Genomic DNA, 18,183 nt, shown 5'->3' with positions numbered 1-18,183 from the left:
CATCAGAGTGAAAGTTACTTACCTTCCAAACCAGTTTGGAAGTTCACGTGCCGCATATGCGCTCTTGCTTCGCACGCACGCACGCGTCACATGCATGCACAAACCCTCTGTGCATGCGCAAACCCTTCTGTGCATGCACAGAGTGTTAAAAAACAGGTCACTTCCTGGTTAAAACCAGTAAGTAATGACTACTGGGCGGGTGGGCGGAGCCTCGCGCCGCCATCACTACCGGTTCTCTGAACCACCGGCCGCCATCACTACTGGTTTGTCCAAACCAGGAGCATTTCCCCTCTGGTTTGCATCCATTTTACTCTGTAGAAACTATAAAAAAAAGCCCAGAAAACCTTGCCTATCTACTTCCCTCTTTATCCACATGAGTATATGGTGCATATTCATCAAGTTAGGAGACTTCTTTGGTTCTAAAACGCTGTTGGATTTAGATCACAAAACATTTTATAATGCAACAGAATTATTAAATTTAAACATGCATAAGCCTTTTTTTTTTCTTTGCTGAAATAATTGGAAACTCTCTTGGACCATCCAAAGACATAAGCCCAGCAAGGATTCATGTTCTATTGCAAAACCTCCAGGTAGGAAAGCTCATGTTTGTTTGTTTTTAACAGCGAGTTCATTTTTGGACCAGGCTTTGAAATAAGAACAATTATAACATATAAACTGCGAACATGCAAAGGGATATCAGTTGTAGAGTGAGCTGTGGAAGCTCTCCAATGCTCAAGAGAGTCAGGGGGAAAAAAATATAGTGAAAGAGAATTAAGCCCAGGGTTTCAATTCTAGCAAAAGAATTAATATTTTGTTCTGAAGTCAGACATCGATATTTACCGTAGTTCTTTAAAATGATATATGAATCGTGGCTTTAAAATGGGCAGTGCTACCATGGTTGTTTATTGTGCTTTCCTGGGAATTTATTGCAAGCCACTTAAAAGCTTTCAGTGAAGCAGGTCATAAAATGTTGGCCAGTATAGAGACTTACCAAGACTGCTGATGGTTCACATCTCTTAATTGAATTCTGGAGGAAATCCAAATAACCTGAGATCTGTTTGTCCACGTATATAGTTCCATATGCACAGCTGGCACGAACTGGCATCCCATCCTTTGCACTACACTCATTGGAAAGCAATTACCAGCTGCCCATCCAGAGAATGCCAACACCTAGCATGAAGGGGCATTTGCTAAGCCTATTCTTCACACAGGTCTACCGGGACCCCTTTGTCTTTTGCCAGGGTATCTGCTGCCAAAATACAGTGCAAGGCTACAGCCTTTCCTGCTAGGGTGAAAGGCAGGGATGAAATGCTCCCGGTTCGGACCGGATCGCCCAATCCGGTAGCGATGGAGGCGGGTGGTTCGGAGAACCGGTAGCAAAAATCCCTGCCCCCCCCATAGCCCAGCTGACCCGCACAATCATCAGAGGCTTTTTTTTAATTTTTAAAAGCATTTTTTCTACAACCTCTTTGGCCGAAAAAATGCTTTTAAAAGTAAAAAAAAAGCCTCTGATGATCACGCGGCTCAGCTGGGATCATCAGAGGCTTTTAAAACCATTTTTTCTACAACCTTTTCAGCCGAAGAGATTATAGAAAAAATGTTTTTAAAAGGAAAAAAAAGCCTCTGCCGATCAGGCAAGTCAGCTGGGATTGTCAGAGGCTTTAAAAAAAAAAAAGAAAGCCTCTGCCGATTAGGCAAGTCAGCTGGGATCGTCAGAGGCTTTAAGAGCATTTAGAAAAAATGGTTTTAAAAGTAAAAAAAAAAAAGTTGGCCACTCCCACTCAGTCATATTACCTCCTCCCCCACCAAGCCACGCCCACAGAACTGGTAGTAACAAATTTTAAATTTCACCACTGGTGAAAGGTCTTGCATTCCATTTGAACTACTGCATAGTTCTTAATTCTAAATGTGCATCCATACACAGGTGTAACCCTCGACTTACAGCAGTTCATTTAGTGACCGTTCCAAGTTACAATGGCACTGAAAAAAATCTCGACTTATGACTGTTTTTCACAATTACAACCTTTGCAGCATCCCCATGATCACGTGATCAAAACTCAGATGCTTGGCAACGAAATGATCTTTTCTGGGTCCCAGGGTCCTGTGATCACCTTTTGCGACCTTCTGACAAGCAAGATCAATGGGGAAGCCGGATTCATTTAACAATTGGCTTCCCCATTGTTCACTTAACCATTGTGACTAATTTAAGAACTGCAGCAATTCATTTAACAATTGTGGCAAGAAAAGTCGTAAAATGGGACAAAACGCACTTAACCAATGTCTCACTTAACAACAGAAATTGTTATTGAGGGACACGGTGGCTCAGTGGCTAAGACACTGAGCTTGTTGATCAAAAGGTCGGCAGTTCAGCGGTTCAAATCCCTAGTGGCACGTAACGGGATGAGCTCCCGTTACTTGTCCCAGCTTCTGCAAACCTAGCAGTTCGAAAGCACCTAAAAAATGCAAGTAGAAAAATAGGGACCACCTTTGGTGGGAAGGTAACAGCATTCCGTGCGCCTTTGCTGTTTAGTCATGCCGGCCACATGACCACGGAGACTTCTTTGGACAGCGCTGGCTCTTCGGCTTTGAAACGGAGATGAGCACCGCCCCCTAGAGTTGGGAACCACTAGCACATATGTGCGAGGGGAACCTTTACCTTTACCTTTTTATGGCCGTATGTCGAGGACTACCTGTATTTAAATGAGCAGAGGCAAATACTGTGTAAGCCCTTACCCCTTTTGCCCTTCTTTCCCTTACTGGTAATAATAAGAGGCCACTCTTTGTATGCGGAAGAATCTAGGAATACGAAAACTTTAGAAAGTTTCTTGTTTCTTTTCACGGCAGAGTAATCACAACAGCTGAGAAAGTCACGCTGTGCCTCTTCCTTGTGATCTGGTTTATTTTTCTCCTCATATTCATTTAAACAAAATTGCTTGGTTCACTCAATGGTACTTCTGCTCTGTAGACCGTTACAGTGTTTACACTGAACCATGAAGACACATGCTGCTTGAAACACCAGTGCCAATAAATTAGAGGAGAAGTAAGAATTACTCCGGGTGATAGATAGTGTTATTGAGACTGTTTGAACCTTGGCTGAAGTCTGAGTTTTGATTCCTTTAGAATTCCTCAAAGTTTCATGTGCATTAATGAGGTTTCAGTCGGGTGAGGCACCCTGGGCATTGGCTATCTTGGCATGAGATGGGAAAATAACCCAAGTCTCTCTGAATTGAGTAAGAGATCCTTATTTGAAGGGCATCAAACCAAGTTTGATTTAACCAATGTTAAATAACTGTTGGGTATGTATGTATGTGTATAACTTCCTACCACCACTACCCTGGGTGTAATACAGAAGCCAGTTCCATATTTGAAAGCTGAATTCTTTCAAAGACTCCCCTAAACAGAGTCTTTTTCCATTCTTAAACAATTTATTCGTATCAAGCCCACTGCTAAATCTTCGAGCAGAAGGAGGGATTTCTCCTCCTTCCCTGGGCTATTCTTTAAGGGGGGAAAAAATATCCCAGTTGTGAACTTCTTACAGTATTTACTTTTATCATGAAGAAACAGCATACAGAGATAGGAACAGACAGAAGAAGAACTCTAAACTATGCTGGGTGTTGAATTTAATGCTCCGAGCTTCTCACACACGGTGTCAAGCACAAACAACCAGTTCCACACTTGAGTTCATGTAGCTGTTTTATTGCTCAAGTCTATACCCTTTATCTTCTCTGACTGATGGTTTGCACCTGAGTGAAACTAGATAAGGTTCAATGGCATTCAAGGCATGGCCAGACTTCACCCTCTTGTGCCCACGTAAGGATTGTAGACTAAGTCCCTGCTTGATTCCTCCCCCTGTCTTGGCCAGTCTCTCTGTCCTACACAGAGTATATTGAATAGTCTCCTAAAAGATGCAGGACATTTAAAGAACCCAGTACATGTTGAAACTATCCAGCTCTCCCATCTCTTTTTTAAATGCACTGATTGTAATTGCACTTGTGTCACATAACTGTTCACTTCTGATTATCTTCTTGACTGGGCCTTCTTTCCACTTTTCCTCCAGCCAGATCTATTGGCAGTTCCTTCACACGTTGAATTTCCATCTCCTCTGACTCTCCACATTGCTTCAGTTGTTGAACTAGAATTCTTTGCTCTGAGCCTCCTGCCTTTACCTCTAAAGAGATACTTGACCTCTTGTTCACATATAGTCTTTTTGCCAGCCAAGGGAAGGGGCTTCTGCTTTCAAATAATTTTCCTTTCTTCTCCTCTTTTTCTATTCTTTTTCTCAATTCACTGTTGGGATCTTAGATAGCTTGGTTCTCAGCCGTCTCACCAAAACTAGCCTATTTTTTTCATTCTGTTCCTCTCTGCCACAAATAACCTTTAGGGCAGGGGTCTCCAACCTTGGCAACTTTAAGACTTTTGGACTTCAACTCCCAGAAAGCAAAGCTGGCTGAGGAAATTCTGGGAGTTGAAGTCCACAAGTCTTAAAGTTGCCAAGGTTAGGGGCTGGGGTCAGGGGTGAAATGCTCCTGGTTCGGACCAGATCGCCTGATCCGGTAGCGATGGAGGCGGGTGGTTCAGAGAACCGGTAGCAAAAATCCCTGCCCCCCACCCCATGCCCAGCTGAGCCGCGCAATCATCTGAGGCTTTTTTTTTATTTTTAAAAGCATTTTTTCTACAACCTCTTCAGCCAAAGAGGTTATAGAAAAAATGCTTTTAAAAGTAAAAACAAAGCCTCTGCCGATCAGGCAAGCCAGCTGGGATCATCAGAGGCTTTAAAAGCATTTTTTAAACAACTTCTTCAGCCAAAGAGGTTGTAGAAAAATGGTTTTAAAAGTAAAAAAAAAAAAAAAAGTTGGCCACACCCACTCAGTCATATTACCCACCCACCCCCCACCAAGCCATGCCCACAGAACCAGTAGTAACAAAATTTACATGTCACCACTGGTTGGGGTGTATTAATCTAGAATCAACAGACCTATGGAAAGCTTTCAAAATTTATCTACCATTTCCAAGAGCCCCATTTCCTGTACCCAGAAGTTTAACTATTTAATTTAACAATGTTAACAGATTTCCTGTCTTTTACCAACTTTACTGAAATTGTTGGGTTGCATGTATACATGTTCAGATATATAAACACGTGTACACATACTGTACCTCCATCCCACACATTCAACTGCTCTTTTCAAATAAATTGCCCCTCCTCTATTCACTTTTGCAAATACTACCACATGATCTCAGATTACATAGTCATGTAAGAACCATTTTTGAACTTCTGTCAATTTCAAGAGTGGCCTCCTTACCAGCAGTTCATTCAGACTAGTGCTACTATGGATGGATGGGGTCAGATCAGTGGTGGATTTCTACTGGTTCATCCTGGTTCGGGCAAACCGGTAGTGGCAGTGATGGTAGGCTCCGCCCACCTGCCCAGACATCATCACGGACGCTCTGCACATGTGCAGAAGGTTCTGCCGCGCAGAAGTGCCATGTGCGAGTGAAGCAAGTGTGTGCGCACGCTCACAGTTCCGAACCGGTAGCAAAGGTAAGTGTAACCCACTACTGGGTCAGATGACATTCCATTTCTTTTGGTAGATAGTAACAAACTCATCTGACCAGTGAACCATACTGAGGAAAACATAACCTCGCTATCTTCATTCCCATGTTGGATCTCTATTGCACAAATTGGTGCATTTAGTCTCAGATGGTAAGAACCATTCATTACCGAGCTTTTGAGTGTATATCACCAGGAATGGCAGAATTTACAGTTTCTCATTATAGCTTGGTTGTAATTTGGAACTGTGCAATGGATACTAATGGCATTTCTTGATGGTGATCTCAGTTGAATGCTGAGCAGCTTTGGCTGGTTTTCTGATTCAGCACCACATTTGCTCTCGCAGGTTTGAAAGGACAACAGAAGATACTGAAAAGATTGCCAGACTTTCCATTGGACTTATATTTTGTCCCCTGTGTAAATCCAGAGGCTATATATATCTATGAAGCGGTGTTCCTCAAGAATTTGGTCTCTCCTCCTCCCTCTTGCAGTCGTATTATGTGTTTTCCACATGCAAGAGATATTGGGCTATCGAGGTGAAATAGTAAAGTGGTTGCCTCTTTTCTTTTTATATCTGTGTCTAATATTTGCAAGCAGCCGTGTATGCATTTGGAAAGGCAGAGTCTGAGCGTTTTAAGTCAGTTAATCAAATAGCCCGGAGGGGTGAGAGTTCAGAACCGGAAAATAGCACCCTAATAATATATTTCTCACCAAATTAGCTCTCAGCTGAATTGATTATGCCATTATGTATATTCCAGCAGATAATTTTCCAGAGCTGTTGACCGTGACTGAAGATGGCAACCCATTCCCTGTTCAATATGGTTCAATTCACTGGCCTGAACAGTCTGATGTAGTTAGCTGTATAATAACATTCACTAGCTTCCATGTTATATAGAACAAGTGAGTGTTCAGAGCACCTCTAGAGTAGTGCTTCTCAACTTTAGCTCTTTCATTATACGCAGACTTCAACTCCCAGAATACTCCAGGCAGGACTGCTAAGGTGGCGAAAAACTGTCCTAGAGAATTAGTGGGTAAGAGATTAGGCTTTGCTGGCTGGGGTGTTCTAGGAGTTGAAGTCCACACATCTTAAAATGGTTAAGGTTGAGAAAATTGATCTAGAGAGTTGGGGTAAGAAATTAGATTTGCCTAAACAAAGGCAGTGATGGTAGTGCCAGTTGCTTATAGTAAACAGCCTATAACAGGGGTCTCCAACCTTGCCACCTTTAAGACTTGTGGACTTCAACTCCCAGAGTTCCTCAGCCAGCTTAGCCGGCTGAGGAACTCTGGGAGTTGAAGTCCACAAGTCTTAAAGGTGGCAAGGTTGGAGACCCCTGGCTTATAATATCAGAGGCAGAAGGGAATGAATTACTCTTGGATCTCTGGTCTTTCTATCCAATGTCTGGGATCAGCAACAGAATCATCAGTAACCTTTTTAGAAGAATATATTTTATTTTTAAAACAAGAATGCAGTGTGTTGACCTCTAGAAGATAGCAATAGCAATAGCACTTAGACGTATATACCGCTTCACAGTGCTTTACAGCCTTCTCTAAGTGGTTAACAGAGTCAATTTATTGCCCCCAACAATCTGGGTCCTCATTTTACCAACCTCGGAAGGATGAAAGGCTGAGTCAACCTTGAGCCAGTCAGGATCGAAGACTAGCTCTGGCAGTGAGCAGAGCTAGCCTGCAATATTGGACCCTAACCACTGTGCAACAACGAACACTCATTCAGTTCCAAGGCCAAACAACACACAAACCCAAAAGTGTGTTAAACTGGGAAGGGGGGGGAGATTACAAAGGGTATTTGAAGGGACTGCACCTTTTTGTCAACCGAGAGCAATCAATTATTTGGGAAAAAAAATACTTAGATTTCTGTGTTCTGTTCTGTGTCTAACAGTCTTTAGCTGAGTTTGAGCCTAAAGGCCCAGTTCAGCAGTGCTTGTTAAGTATCTAGGAAGTATTGCTAAGCTTTTTTTTCAAGGAACTTGACCCAGCTGATTGTATGAATCCCATAAATATCCCTCACATTCTCCAAATTCCAGGAAAATGAAAGGATTGACCATACTCAATTCTTCACAAGTCTAAAACTTATAAGTGGCTGTTTGTTCAGTTTGGGTTTAGGACGCTGCCAGAATCCAGTTTGTAAACTATGAACTAGTCTGCTATGGGAATCCAGTGCCTTGCCATTTTTAATTTAGCATCTTCAAATTGAGATTGGTTGCTGTTGATTTCATGGGAAATTTCTTGGCAGCAGTAGAGAAGCGATTTTCCATTCCTCCTTCTTGTATTCTTTTCCACTTCCCAGTTTAGCCTCCAGCCTTGGTATTGATAGTTAAATCATGGCTTACTAATATTTATGAATCTAATTGCTGCCTTTATGCAGTTGGACAATCAGTTTATGGAAAATGTTCAAAGTATGGCTAGTTAGGACACTTCTGATCCTTTCCATTTCAGCTCCCTCATATTGCATGCTTGCTTTGCAAGGAAAAAGAAACAAGTGTAGTTAGACTTAACAAAAAAAAGAGAGAGAAGAGGAACAGCACAGGAAAAAAACAGCATGGTTAGGTTCAAGTGAATATGCCTTGACAATATCATTTCTTGCTATGGACCCATGAGTTTTCCTCTGTCTTCTACCCAGCCAAGGAGTGAAACGGGTTTAAGTCATCCTTAGTAGGATTTTCTCCCTTATTCAAAGATTAACTGACAGCAGCCTCAAAGGGGGTGGGGAGGTTAAATCTGGTAGATTTTGTCATCCATTACATTGGAGGGAAATTGCAGGACTGAGAGTGAGGAAGAACAGAGATAGTCCGGCCAGGCTAACAAACTTAATGTTGGTCTAGTTTCCTCCAATTCAAAGGTGAGTGATAGCACTTCAGCATGAGGAAAGACCCTTAAGCATAGCCTTCCTTATGTAAATAAACACAATCCTTGTATCTAAACTGTTTATTGTTTTAGTATTGATTCCTGGTGACACCCTGGACAAATCCCTTCACCCTGGACAATTTCTTCACAGAATTTTGGAATTGGTTTGTCCTTGCTTGTTTCCTAGGGCTGAGAGGGAGTGACTGGCCAAAGGTCACCAAGATGACTTCATGCTTATAGCAGGTCCAGAACAGGGGTGGGTTCTAAAATTTTTTACTACCAGTTCTGTGGGCGTGGCTTATTTTGTGGGTGTGGCTTGGGGATAATGTGACTGGGTGGGCGTGGCCAACTTTTTTTTTTAACTTTTAAAAGCATTTTTTCTACAACCTTAAGAGGCCACAGAAAAAAATGCTTTTGGAAGCCTCTGACGATCAGGCAACTCAGCTGGGATCGCCAGAGGCTTTTAAAGACCCTTTTTTTACCTACAACCTCTTCGGCCGAAGAGGTTGCAGAAAAAAATGCTTTTGGAAGCCTCTGACATCCCAGCTGAGCTGTGTGATCATCAGAGGCTTTTTTTTAAAAAACTTTTAAAAGCATTTTTTCGGCTGAAGAGGTTGTAGAAAAAATGCTTTTAAAAGTAAAAGTTAAAAAAAAAGCCTCAAATGAGGTGGGCGGGGTAAGTGAGTGGCGACCGGGCCGGGAACTGGTTTGGGGGTGTGGCCAGCCAATGTTATTACCGGTTCTCCGAACTACTACAAATTTTTACTACCAGTTTTTGCAAACTGGTGAGAACCAGGACCAACCCACCACTGGTCCAGAACCTGGTCTGTAGCCTGGTGTTTTAACCATTACACCAAACTGGCTTTCTTATGTATTTATACACCATATACTGTATTTACATATTTATAGTGAATGTTTAATCCGCCACCTCCATAAGAAGAAAAGAGACATTCCAGCAAGGAATTTTCTTAAGTATGTAATGTTCTCTTTCCAGGGTGAGTTGCTGAGTCCATGTCGATGTGACGGGTCAGTGAAATGTACACATCAACCTTGCCTGATCAAATGGATCAGCGAGAGGGGATGTTGGAGCTGTGAGCTGTGTTACTACAAGTATCACGTCATCGCCATAAGCACAAAGAACCCCCTGCAGGTAAAGGTACTAGAGATTATTCCAAAGTCCTTTCCTTTCCTTGTTTTGGCTTTTCCCTGCTTCCTGTATTTGCACTGTTGATTATTTATTTATTTTATTTATTTATTTGTCAAGAACGTATTAGGAAATAAGTATAAACATAGATTGGATACATAAAATAGATACAAATAGAGGAAACATTAGGACAGGGACGGTAGGCACGCTGGTGTGCTTATGCACGCCCCTTACAGATCTCTTAGGAATGGGGCGAGGTCAACAATAGACAGTCTTAGATTAAAATTTTGGGGGTTTGGGGATGAAACCACAGAGTCAGATAGTGCACTGACCTCTCTATTGCTGAATTCATATTTTCTGCAATCGAGAAAGTTAAACACTCTTCATACTATATATAAATGACCTATAGGCGTCCCCCCCCACTCAAAGTAAATTATGTGTGTGTGGCTTTTCATTATATGGTGCCCTGTGTGTGTGGTGAAGAAATGGTCCATTCACTTTAGTTACTTTTTAGAAAACACATCAAGGTGACCAGGGTGAAAAATAAATGGAGATTTCGAAATAAAATATCTTGCCAAACAAACACAAATGTTTGCCTCCACAAGATTGCCAACTGTGGCTTTAATCAGGGGCCACATCGTCCACAGTAAAAATTAGTTTCGCAGTTGCTAACTTGCATAGGTCTGAATCAGAGCATCTGCTGTTTGCAATGGGAAGGGGAAAAAAACCCGTTTTGGTGCCTATGAAATTTTCCTTCCATTGTCAGCAGCAGGCCCTGAGGTTGAGATGGTGGGGAGACTGAGAGCAGTTCTGCTCATGCTGGTTGGAAAGTCTGGATTTCAGGTCCTGCCTCACGCTTGGGATGATGCCGGATGCTGGAAACTGTTCTGTCTGAGCATCAGCAATGATAGGCTACTGAAGGCCGCCAATTGATTGGCTCTCCATCTTTGTCTCCCAAAATGCTGGCAAGAGAGGTAGGGGAAATAGAAGAGGTCCATTCTCCTCTTCTCTCCCCTTATTTCTCCAGGAATTGGCAAGAGAAATAGGAGTAGACTTCTGAATATTACTGGTATGCCTCTTTTCCATGCTGGTAGAGTCCTGACTCTCTTGCTGCCAAAAGCCAAGCAGCTGAGGACTAAAAGGATTGTCCATTGCAGGTGGCCAATAGGAGTAGGTCAAGCCTCTGCCTTTAAACTTGGGAAGATTCAGCTCAGAGCAAATGTATTTTATTTTATTTATTAGAATTTGTCAAACAAAAATGCGAGCAAGAATAAAAGAATAAAAATACAATGACAAGGATGATAGGCACGTTAGTGCACTTATGCACGCTCCCTCTACTAACCACTTAAGTATGAAGTAAGGCTTTTGATACAGTAGTACATGATAAACTGCTGTTGAAATTAAACTCTTACGGCATTTCTGGACCTTTGCACAAGTGGATTGCTGCTTTCTTGTCTAATAGATTGCAGAAAGTCAAAATAGGGAACTCACTGTCTAATCCTGCATCAGTTGACAGTGGTGTTCTGCAAGGCAGCGTTTTAGATCCCATACTTTTCTTGTTCTACATCAGTGGTTCCCAACCTTTTTTTGGCCATGCCCCACCTAAACATCTCTAAAATCCTGATGCCCTCCCCTGTGACATATAATTTTTACTTTAATCAAAAAGTGAACTCTACTCACCTGGAGGAAGCCTAAAAGGCCATTAATTTGGTTTAAAGAAAGTTCCAATTGCCCCCATTAAAAATCAAATTGCCCCCCTGTGGGGCATGGGCCCCAAATTGGGAACCACTGCTCTACATCTACGATTTAAGTGATCAGCTTAAAAGCAATTGCGTCCTTTTTACCCATGACGTAAAATTATTCAATACTACAGATAATTCTGTTGTTTTGCAAAGTGATCTCGACTATGTGTCTGAATGGTCAAATACTGTGACAGAAGTCAAAACATGACATTTTTGCAGTGAAGCGAGAAAGTACCGGTATGAGCCACATTTGGGATAGCAGTGATAACGTGAGCTGAAGGCCAGATCATCTGTTCATATTCTGCAAATCCATTTCCTGAAGTATTACCAGTCTGCATTTAATGGACAATACAGAAGAACTCTGATTCAAGTCTGGATCTTAGCCAGGGGCAGCAGAATGAAGAATTAATAGCCTAGAATATCCTAGCCATTAGATTATAAAATGAGAGCAAACCCTACTCACTAGTAGCACTGATGATGTTATCTAGTGTGGATAATGAACCGTCTGCAAGAAAACAATCAAGCTCAGAGAGTATCCAGAACAGTGGTAGGTTCCAACCAGTGTAACCACTGGTTCTCTTCTCACACGTGCGCCGAACTTGCGCTCCGCGCAAGCGCGTTAGGTTTCTGCCCACCTCAGGTGCGGCAATCTGCCACGCCTATCAGCTGGGCTAAAAAACAAGAAATAAAGGTAGGAATAAAGCGGGGGCGGGTGGGAGGGCCCAGCTCCCAGTCAAAGAGAACCGGTTCAGTGACATCACATCATCACCACTACTGGCTCGGCCGAACTGGGCCGAACAGGGAGCAACCCATCACTGATCCAGAAGCCAAAACTCAACCCTGAACTGTAGATACTCTCTTCTGTTTGTAATAAATAGCGAAATGCGCTAAACTCCTAATATTGAAGCAAAATATTAAGCGCCATGTGCTGATGTTACAGACTTCTTAGCATTTCATCTCCAGCTACTGCCAGGTAGCTCTCTTAGAAGCCAGCACTGAATTAGTGGAAAGGATACATGCCGTTGTGTTGCCCCAGTCAATTTAATTTATAGCAACTGCACAATTTGATCTATTAGAAACTGCAAGTCAGCCAAAATACAGAGACTCCTGAGACATACTCCACTTGGTTCTGAGGCACACAGTGTGGAGGCAACTGCCTTCCTGCTTGAAATAGTGGCCTCAGCAATATTATTCCCGTTTAACTTGTTCAGAACACAAATCCCTGCTGAATTCAGAGTTCGTGTATCAGGAACTGGAAATTGTCATTCTTAATGAAAGGAAGCAGCCCTCTGCCTCATTGGCAGCGTGCATTTCACAAATTGTATTTGCATCCCACTTTTCTTCTGAAGAGTTGAAAGCAAACATATGTTCGAAGTCATTATTGGGTCATCACAATAACCCCTCGTGGGTAGGAGGGAGATTTTGTGGCTGTGGGTGGGGGGGGATGTCTCTTCAACAGATCTCAGCAGTTTGAAACCATCTCCCTTATATGTCCTCTGTGTGCTATATCACATCATCACTCATGGAGGGAAGATATATGCAGGAACACGTAGCTGCATGAGAATGGGGGAAATCGCCAGTAAGAAATATGTCATTTTGAATTAGAATGCCATTAAAGGCCTAAATTAATGATCAATAACATGTCAACAACTCCCACACACCAAAGCCTACAAATAGTCAATAGATCAAATGAATGTGATCTCTTTTCCACATATAATGTTTATTATAGTGTTTAATCAACATCTTAATTTACAGGATAAACTAAATCTTCCTGTGTTTCTCCTCACCCCCACTTCTCTTAATTCTATAGAATAAGCAGTTCTAAACAATTAGTTTTAAAAGAAAAAGATTAAAAATGTCATCCCCCTGAGAAAGGAATTTAATAAAAATCATATCAAAGGATTGTGTTTGACTCCTTCAATCTTGACCTTTTGGGGTCTTGTTTAGTACCTCCATAAGTTTGAAAACAGACTGATGACACTGTCGTGAAATATATCATTTCATAAAATAATCGCCACGGTGGGCACTATTGGTGACAAAACAGAAACAGAAAGATAAATGTAAACAGTGAAGCTAAAAGACAAGGTGGTGGAGTTTCTGCTCCAAGTTCAGCCCATTTCACAAAAAGATAAAACAGTTGAGGCTGAAAATAGGTGAAGAGGTTTTTTCATTGGATGTGTGTCGTGGCTCTGTAGTTTTGTTTGGGCTTGATTTAGTGATTTGGAAAAAATGCTTGATGTATCTTTGACCAATTAAAAGATTCTCTCATTCTACTCGGAGCTAAATGTAGAGCAAACATCATGACTTGACTGTCCTAGCAGATTCCCCAGAAGGTTTAATTATTTAATTTGGCCCAAACCAGGGGTGGGATTCTTCCAGTTCGGGCGTACCAGTAGTTCTGATGATCAGCTGAGAGCGAACCAGTTCGCTCTGACGATTAGCTGGGCCTGCCCGCCCCTATGTTATACCTACCTTTATTTCCTTTGTATGAAGCCCAGCTGATTGGCGCGGCAGTGCAGATTGTTTTATTCACCGGAGCTGTTTTATTCACCGGAGCTGCAGTAGAAGGTGCTGTTTTCAAATGTACTGTGTGCGTGGAGATTGCCCATTTGGCACGCACAAAGCAAACAGGTTGTTACACCGGTTGAATCCCACCATTGGCCCAAACTGTATGAAAAGCCTAGTGGTGGGGATAACAGAAATGGATTTACCAGGAGTTTCAGAAGGGCAGCATCTCGAGATCATACTGCTGAAATTTGGTAACAAAACTTCATCAGTGTGATTAATAATAATAGACTCACTACCACTAACATTGGTTGTTATTGTACTGATTCCTCTGTCAACAATGTTGAACAAGTCAAGCCCTGCAATCAAACATATCTGCCAGGCTATCACACCTCCTTTACATGGACAATATAAACCTGTGTGAAAAAAACCAAACCCTATGAAATAGAATTGCTTCTCAGCACTGTAGTATATTCAGCCACGATATTGCAATGGACAGATGTGTCACACCCATCCTCAACAAAGAAAAAACAGTGAAAACTGGAAGAATCAATTTTTCCTCTGGAAATATGAAGGTTCTACTTGAAGACGATCACTATAAATACCTGGGCATCCTTCAAGCTGTGAATATCAAGGACACTAATGTCAAGAAGAAAATTGGAAGTGAATAGATCAAAAGAATGAAGAAGTCCGAAGTCAGGGAAGGAAATACCATCAAGGCAATTAACACCTGGGCAAATTCAGTCATTAGATACACATCTGGATTAATGGACTGGACTCAAGCAGAACTAAAAACCCTGGATAGGAAGATCAGAAAAATAATGAGAATGAATCATGCCCTTCACCCATGCAGTAATGTTGATAGAACTACTTACCAAGGCAAATAGGTGGGTATGGAATATTGCAAGTACATCAGATAGTTAAAGAAGAAAAAATGGCTTTGGAAGAATATCAGAGGGGACAGTGAAGAAGATGCACTGAAGCTAGTATACCACAAAGGTTTACTCAGTACTTCTCTAGGACTGGAAGTTTTCTGGAAGTTATCTAACTTCTCTTCTTGGTTAAAGAGACCTTGTTCTTTGTCTTCCAGAAGTTTTTTGTTTTATAGGAAATATAATGTTCACTTCATACTTTCTTTTAGCTGCTTGATTTTTACTCCTTTTCTTTCTTCTTCTTTCCCATATTTTACTGATTGTTGTTATTAGCTGCCCTGAGCAGTGTATTAGTACCAGGAGCCGGGGTGGGTTCTACCTACCTTTACTACCAGTTCGCAACGGGGCCTTGTGCATGCACTCGTTTCGCTCATGCGCATGCGTGCTCTTCTGCACATGCGTGCTCTTCTGATGACATCGGGGTCAGTGGGTGGAGCCTCCCACCGGTTTTACTACCAGTGGGAGGCTCCACCCACTGACCCCGATGTCATCAGAAGAGTGCGCATGTGCTACCGGTTTTACTACTGGTTCTATAGAACCAGTCCAAACCAGGGGCAACCCACCACTGACCAGGAGAGAATATAAACGTAAGCATTCCTATAAATACACTTATTAATAAAATTGTGTAGACTATACAGGCATCATAAATCTTTCTGAGGGGACAAAATCTGAATGGATGAAATTTGAAAGAATCAGGTGACTGTTGATGACATCATCTTGAAAGGCTTTTTAAAACATAGAAAGTCCTTTAACTGTTTTGACATATTAAATAGAATTAAATTGCATTTGAAGCTGAAGTTGCCACTTGTGTAAAATACAGCTTGCACGTTTCTGATTGGTGGGTGCCAGGAGTTTTGTACAACATTTTTCACAGTTTTAGAGTAGTATGTGGATGTTTTGTTTTTCAGCCCTGTTCTTTGATGGACAGTGTAATGATGACTTTTGAGAAGAAACTTGCCAAATTACACAAAGATTTTACGCTTTAAAATTTAGATTATGGGAAGGAAATAGCCACTACATTGTTTCAATCTCTATGTGGCATTATTCAAAGATTAGCCTATAAAATGTCATAATATTTTTTGTCATCCTACCAGTATTCTAAAGCATCAAAAATAACAGTAGAGTTTAATATGATCTCAATGCCCTTTTCTAGGCTCCACTGGTTAGGATCAAAATAATACTTGCTTGTATTTTGAAATGTACCAATTCAGTCTCGGAAATTGGTTTTGCCTGAGATATTATAGCAAGCTGTAAACATACCCAGCTTGAGATAAAAATTAGTTTGGGTTACCGCAATGCACAATGCTTCCACTTAAAAAACAATTACCCCCTTCCTCCCTACTCCCAATAAAACCAATTGTATGGGTTCCACAATGATTTCCAAGGAAACTTCATAATGTGTCAAGAAATCTACATTTCCCAGTAGCCTTGTATAGCCATGTAGCACACGAGGCAAAGCATATTGGGAAAATTCTTCCTTGCTTCAGTGAGGTGGCCATTTAACTTGAAATGCTCAAACTAAATGAGCATTTTCTAGTCCAAATAGCTATTAAAAAAAAACCCTTACCTCTGTGGGACAGGTAATGTTCTTGCATTTCTCTCTGGTGGAACTAATCAAAACATAATCTTAATAAGCGAGCTATCTGTGCATCTGCATGACAGACTGGAAGGCTCATGAAAGAACAAAAGGTTATTCCTGGGTCCAAACGTGAGGCAAAGAATGATTCTGTACTTTCAATATTCATTGGAGCAAGAGGAGGAATGAGCAAGGTTTATGGGACAAGTTAGAATGAATCAGCCTAAGGGATGGGATGGGATGGGATGGGATGGGATGGGATGGGATGGGATGGGATGGGATGGGATGGGATGGGATGGGATGGGATGGGATGGGATGGAGTAGAGTAGAATAGAGTAGAACACAACACAACACAACACAACACAACACAACACAACACAACACAACACAACACAACATAACATAACATAACATAACATAACATAACATAACACAACTCTTTATTGGCCAAGTGTGAATAGTTAATCTTGATGTTAATAGAGGAATTTTAGCAAAAAGAGAGAAACTGGTTCCTTTCCTCTGCAGATAGAAGATGCACCTTCATTTTTATTGTTTTAGGTAAGCCATTTTATTTGTTTTTCAGATCAATTCCAAGGCAATGGAAATAGTCACAATGTCTCTGGTCTTGATACAGATCTTTGTATCTCTTGGCTCTGCAACTTATTCCAATACGTCCCCTTTTGGGTTAGGCCTCCCTCTCGCTTCCATCCATTCCGTCCCTTTCAGCAGAATGAGGAAGAGGCAATTAAGAATCTTGATTTTACATTGTAGTACGTGTAACAATTCTATTTTTAAAAAAGTCAGGATAAAGACTAGATAATGACCTCTGCAGGCTCCGTAGTAAAATTACTGATGGCACCTAAGCAAAAAGAGGCAGTTCATGAGAGAATGGTAAATTTGGAAAGAAGCTGAAGGTCAAGGACAAAGAAAGTGCTACTGTTTCAGCCGACTACTTCAGTTTTTTTCCAAAAAGTTTTTTTTTATTTTTATAAACAAACAAACAATACATAATCAATCCATCAGTGTATCATCTGAGTACATCTTTTGTGTCTTTTCCCTATTCCTAAATCATTTCTCATAACTTGATATTTGTCATTTCCTTTGTTATAACATTTCTCCACCTTTCTTTACACTATTACTCTATGTATATCTCTTCTCCAGTCAATAATAAAATTGCCCCCAAATCTGATAATATTCCGATTCTTCTCTTTCTTTAAGTATCAAAGTCAGTCTATTCATTTCTGCACAATCCAATATTTTCTTAATTATTTCTTCCTCCATAGGAATTTTCTCTGCTTTCCATCTATGCGCAAATACTATCCTCACTGCAGTTAACACATGTACGATCAAGTATATATTTTCCTTACTAAATTTCTCTGGTAAGATACCCAATAGGAACAGTTCAGGTTTTAAATCTATATGTTGTTGTATCATTTCTTCTAACCATGCTTTAATTTTCATCCAATAATTCCTCGCTTCTGGAAATGTCCACCACATATGTTAATATGATCCTGGTAACTGATGAAACTGAAAAAAACAGGGTTTTTTTTTAATGTTATCTTATTAGTACTCCAAAACAAGGAGATGCTTTTCTTTTCCTGTGTTAATAAATCCTTTAATGGTAGGTTTGGGCTGTGGGATATCTCCAAGATAACCCAGGAAGTAAATTTATTCTCATTTTTCAGAATTAAATATCACAGAAGTTAATAGATGAGCTAATGAAGAAAACTCCATTTTATTTATTCATGCATTCAATTGATATAGCTACCCATCTCAAACAAATGACTCTGGATGACTAAAAATAATTAAATAAAACAGCAAAAAGCCAACAGAAATAGATTATTGGCAGACCAGATTTTTTTAAAAACCCATAT

At 41.0% G+C, this 18,183-nt stretch overlaps 1 protein-coding gene across 1 annotated transcript in view; it reads left to right on the top strand.

Moving 5' to 3' along the window:
- Positions 1 to 18,183, top strand: part of MARCHF4 (membrane associated ring-CH-type finger 4) — a 141,822-nt gene that overhangs the window by 100,961 nt on the left and 22,678 nt on the right. The window contains exon 2 of the mRNA XM_070957115.1: positions 9,405 to 9,560. Within this exon, the coding sequence (XP_070813216.1) occupies positions 9,405 to 9,560 (156 nt within the window). The remainder of the gene's footprint in view (positions 1 to 9,404; positions 9,561 to 18,183) is intronic.

This window comes from Pituophis catenifer, unplaced genomic scaffold (assembly GCF_029215685.1).
Source record: "Pituophis catenifer annectens isolate HBS135680 unplaced genomic scaffold, rPitCat1.0.hap2 SCAF_1, whole genome shotgun sequence".
Classification (NCBI taxonomy): Eukaryota; Metazoa; Chordata; class Lepidosauria; order Squamata; family Colubridae; genus Pituophis; species Pituophis catenifer.
The sequence above is the reverse complement of the archived record's forward strand: the minus strand, read 5'-3'. Positions and strand labels throughout refer to the sequence as shown.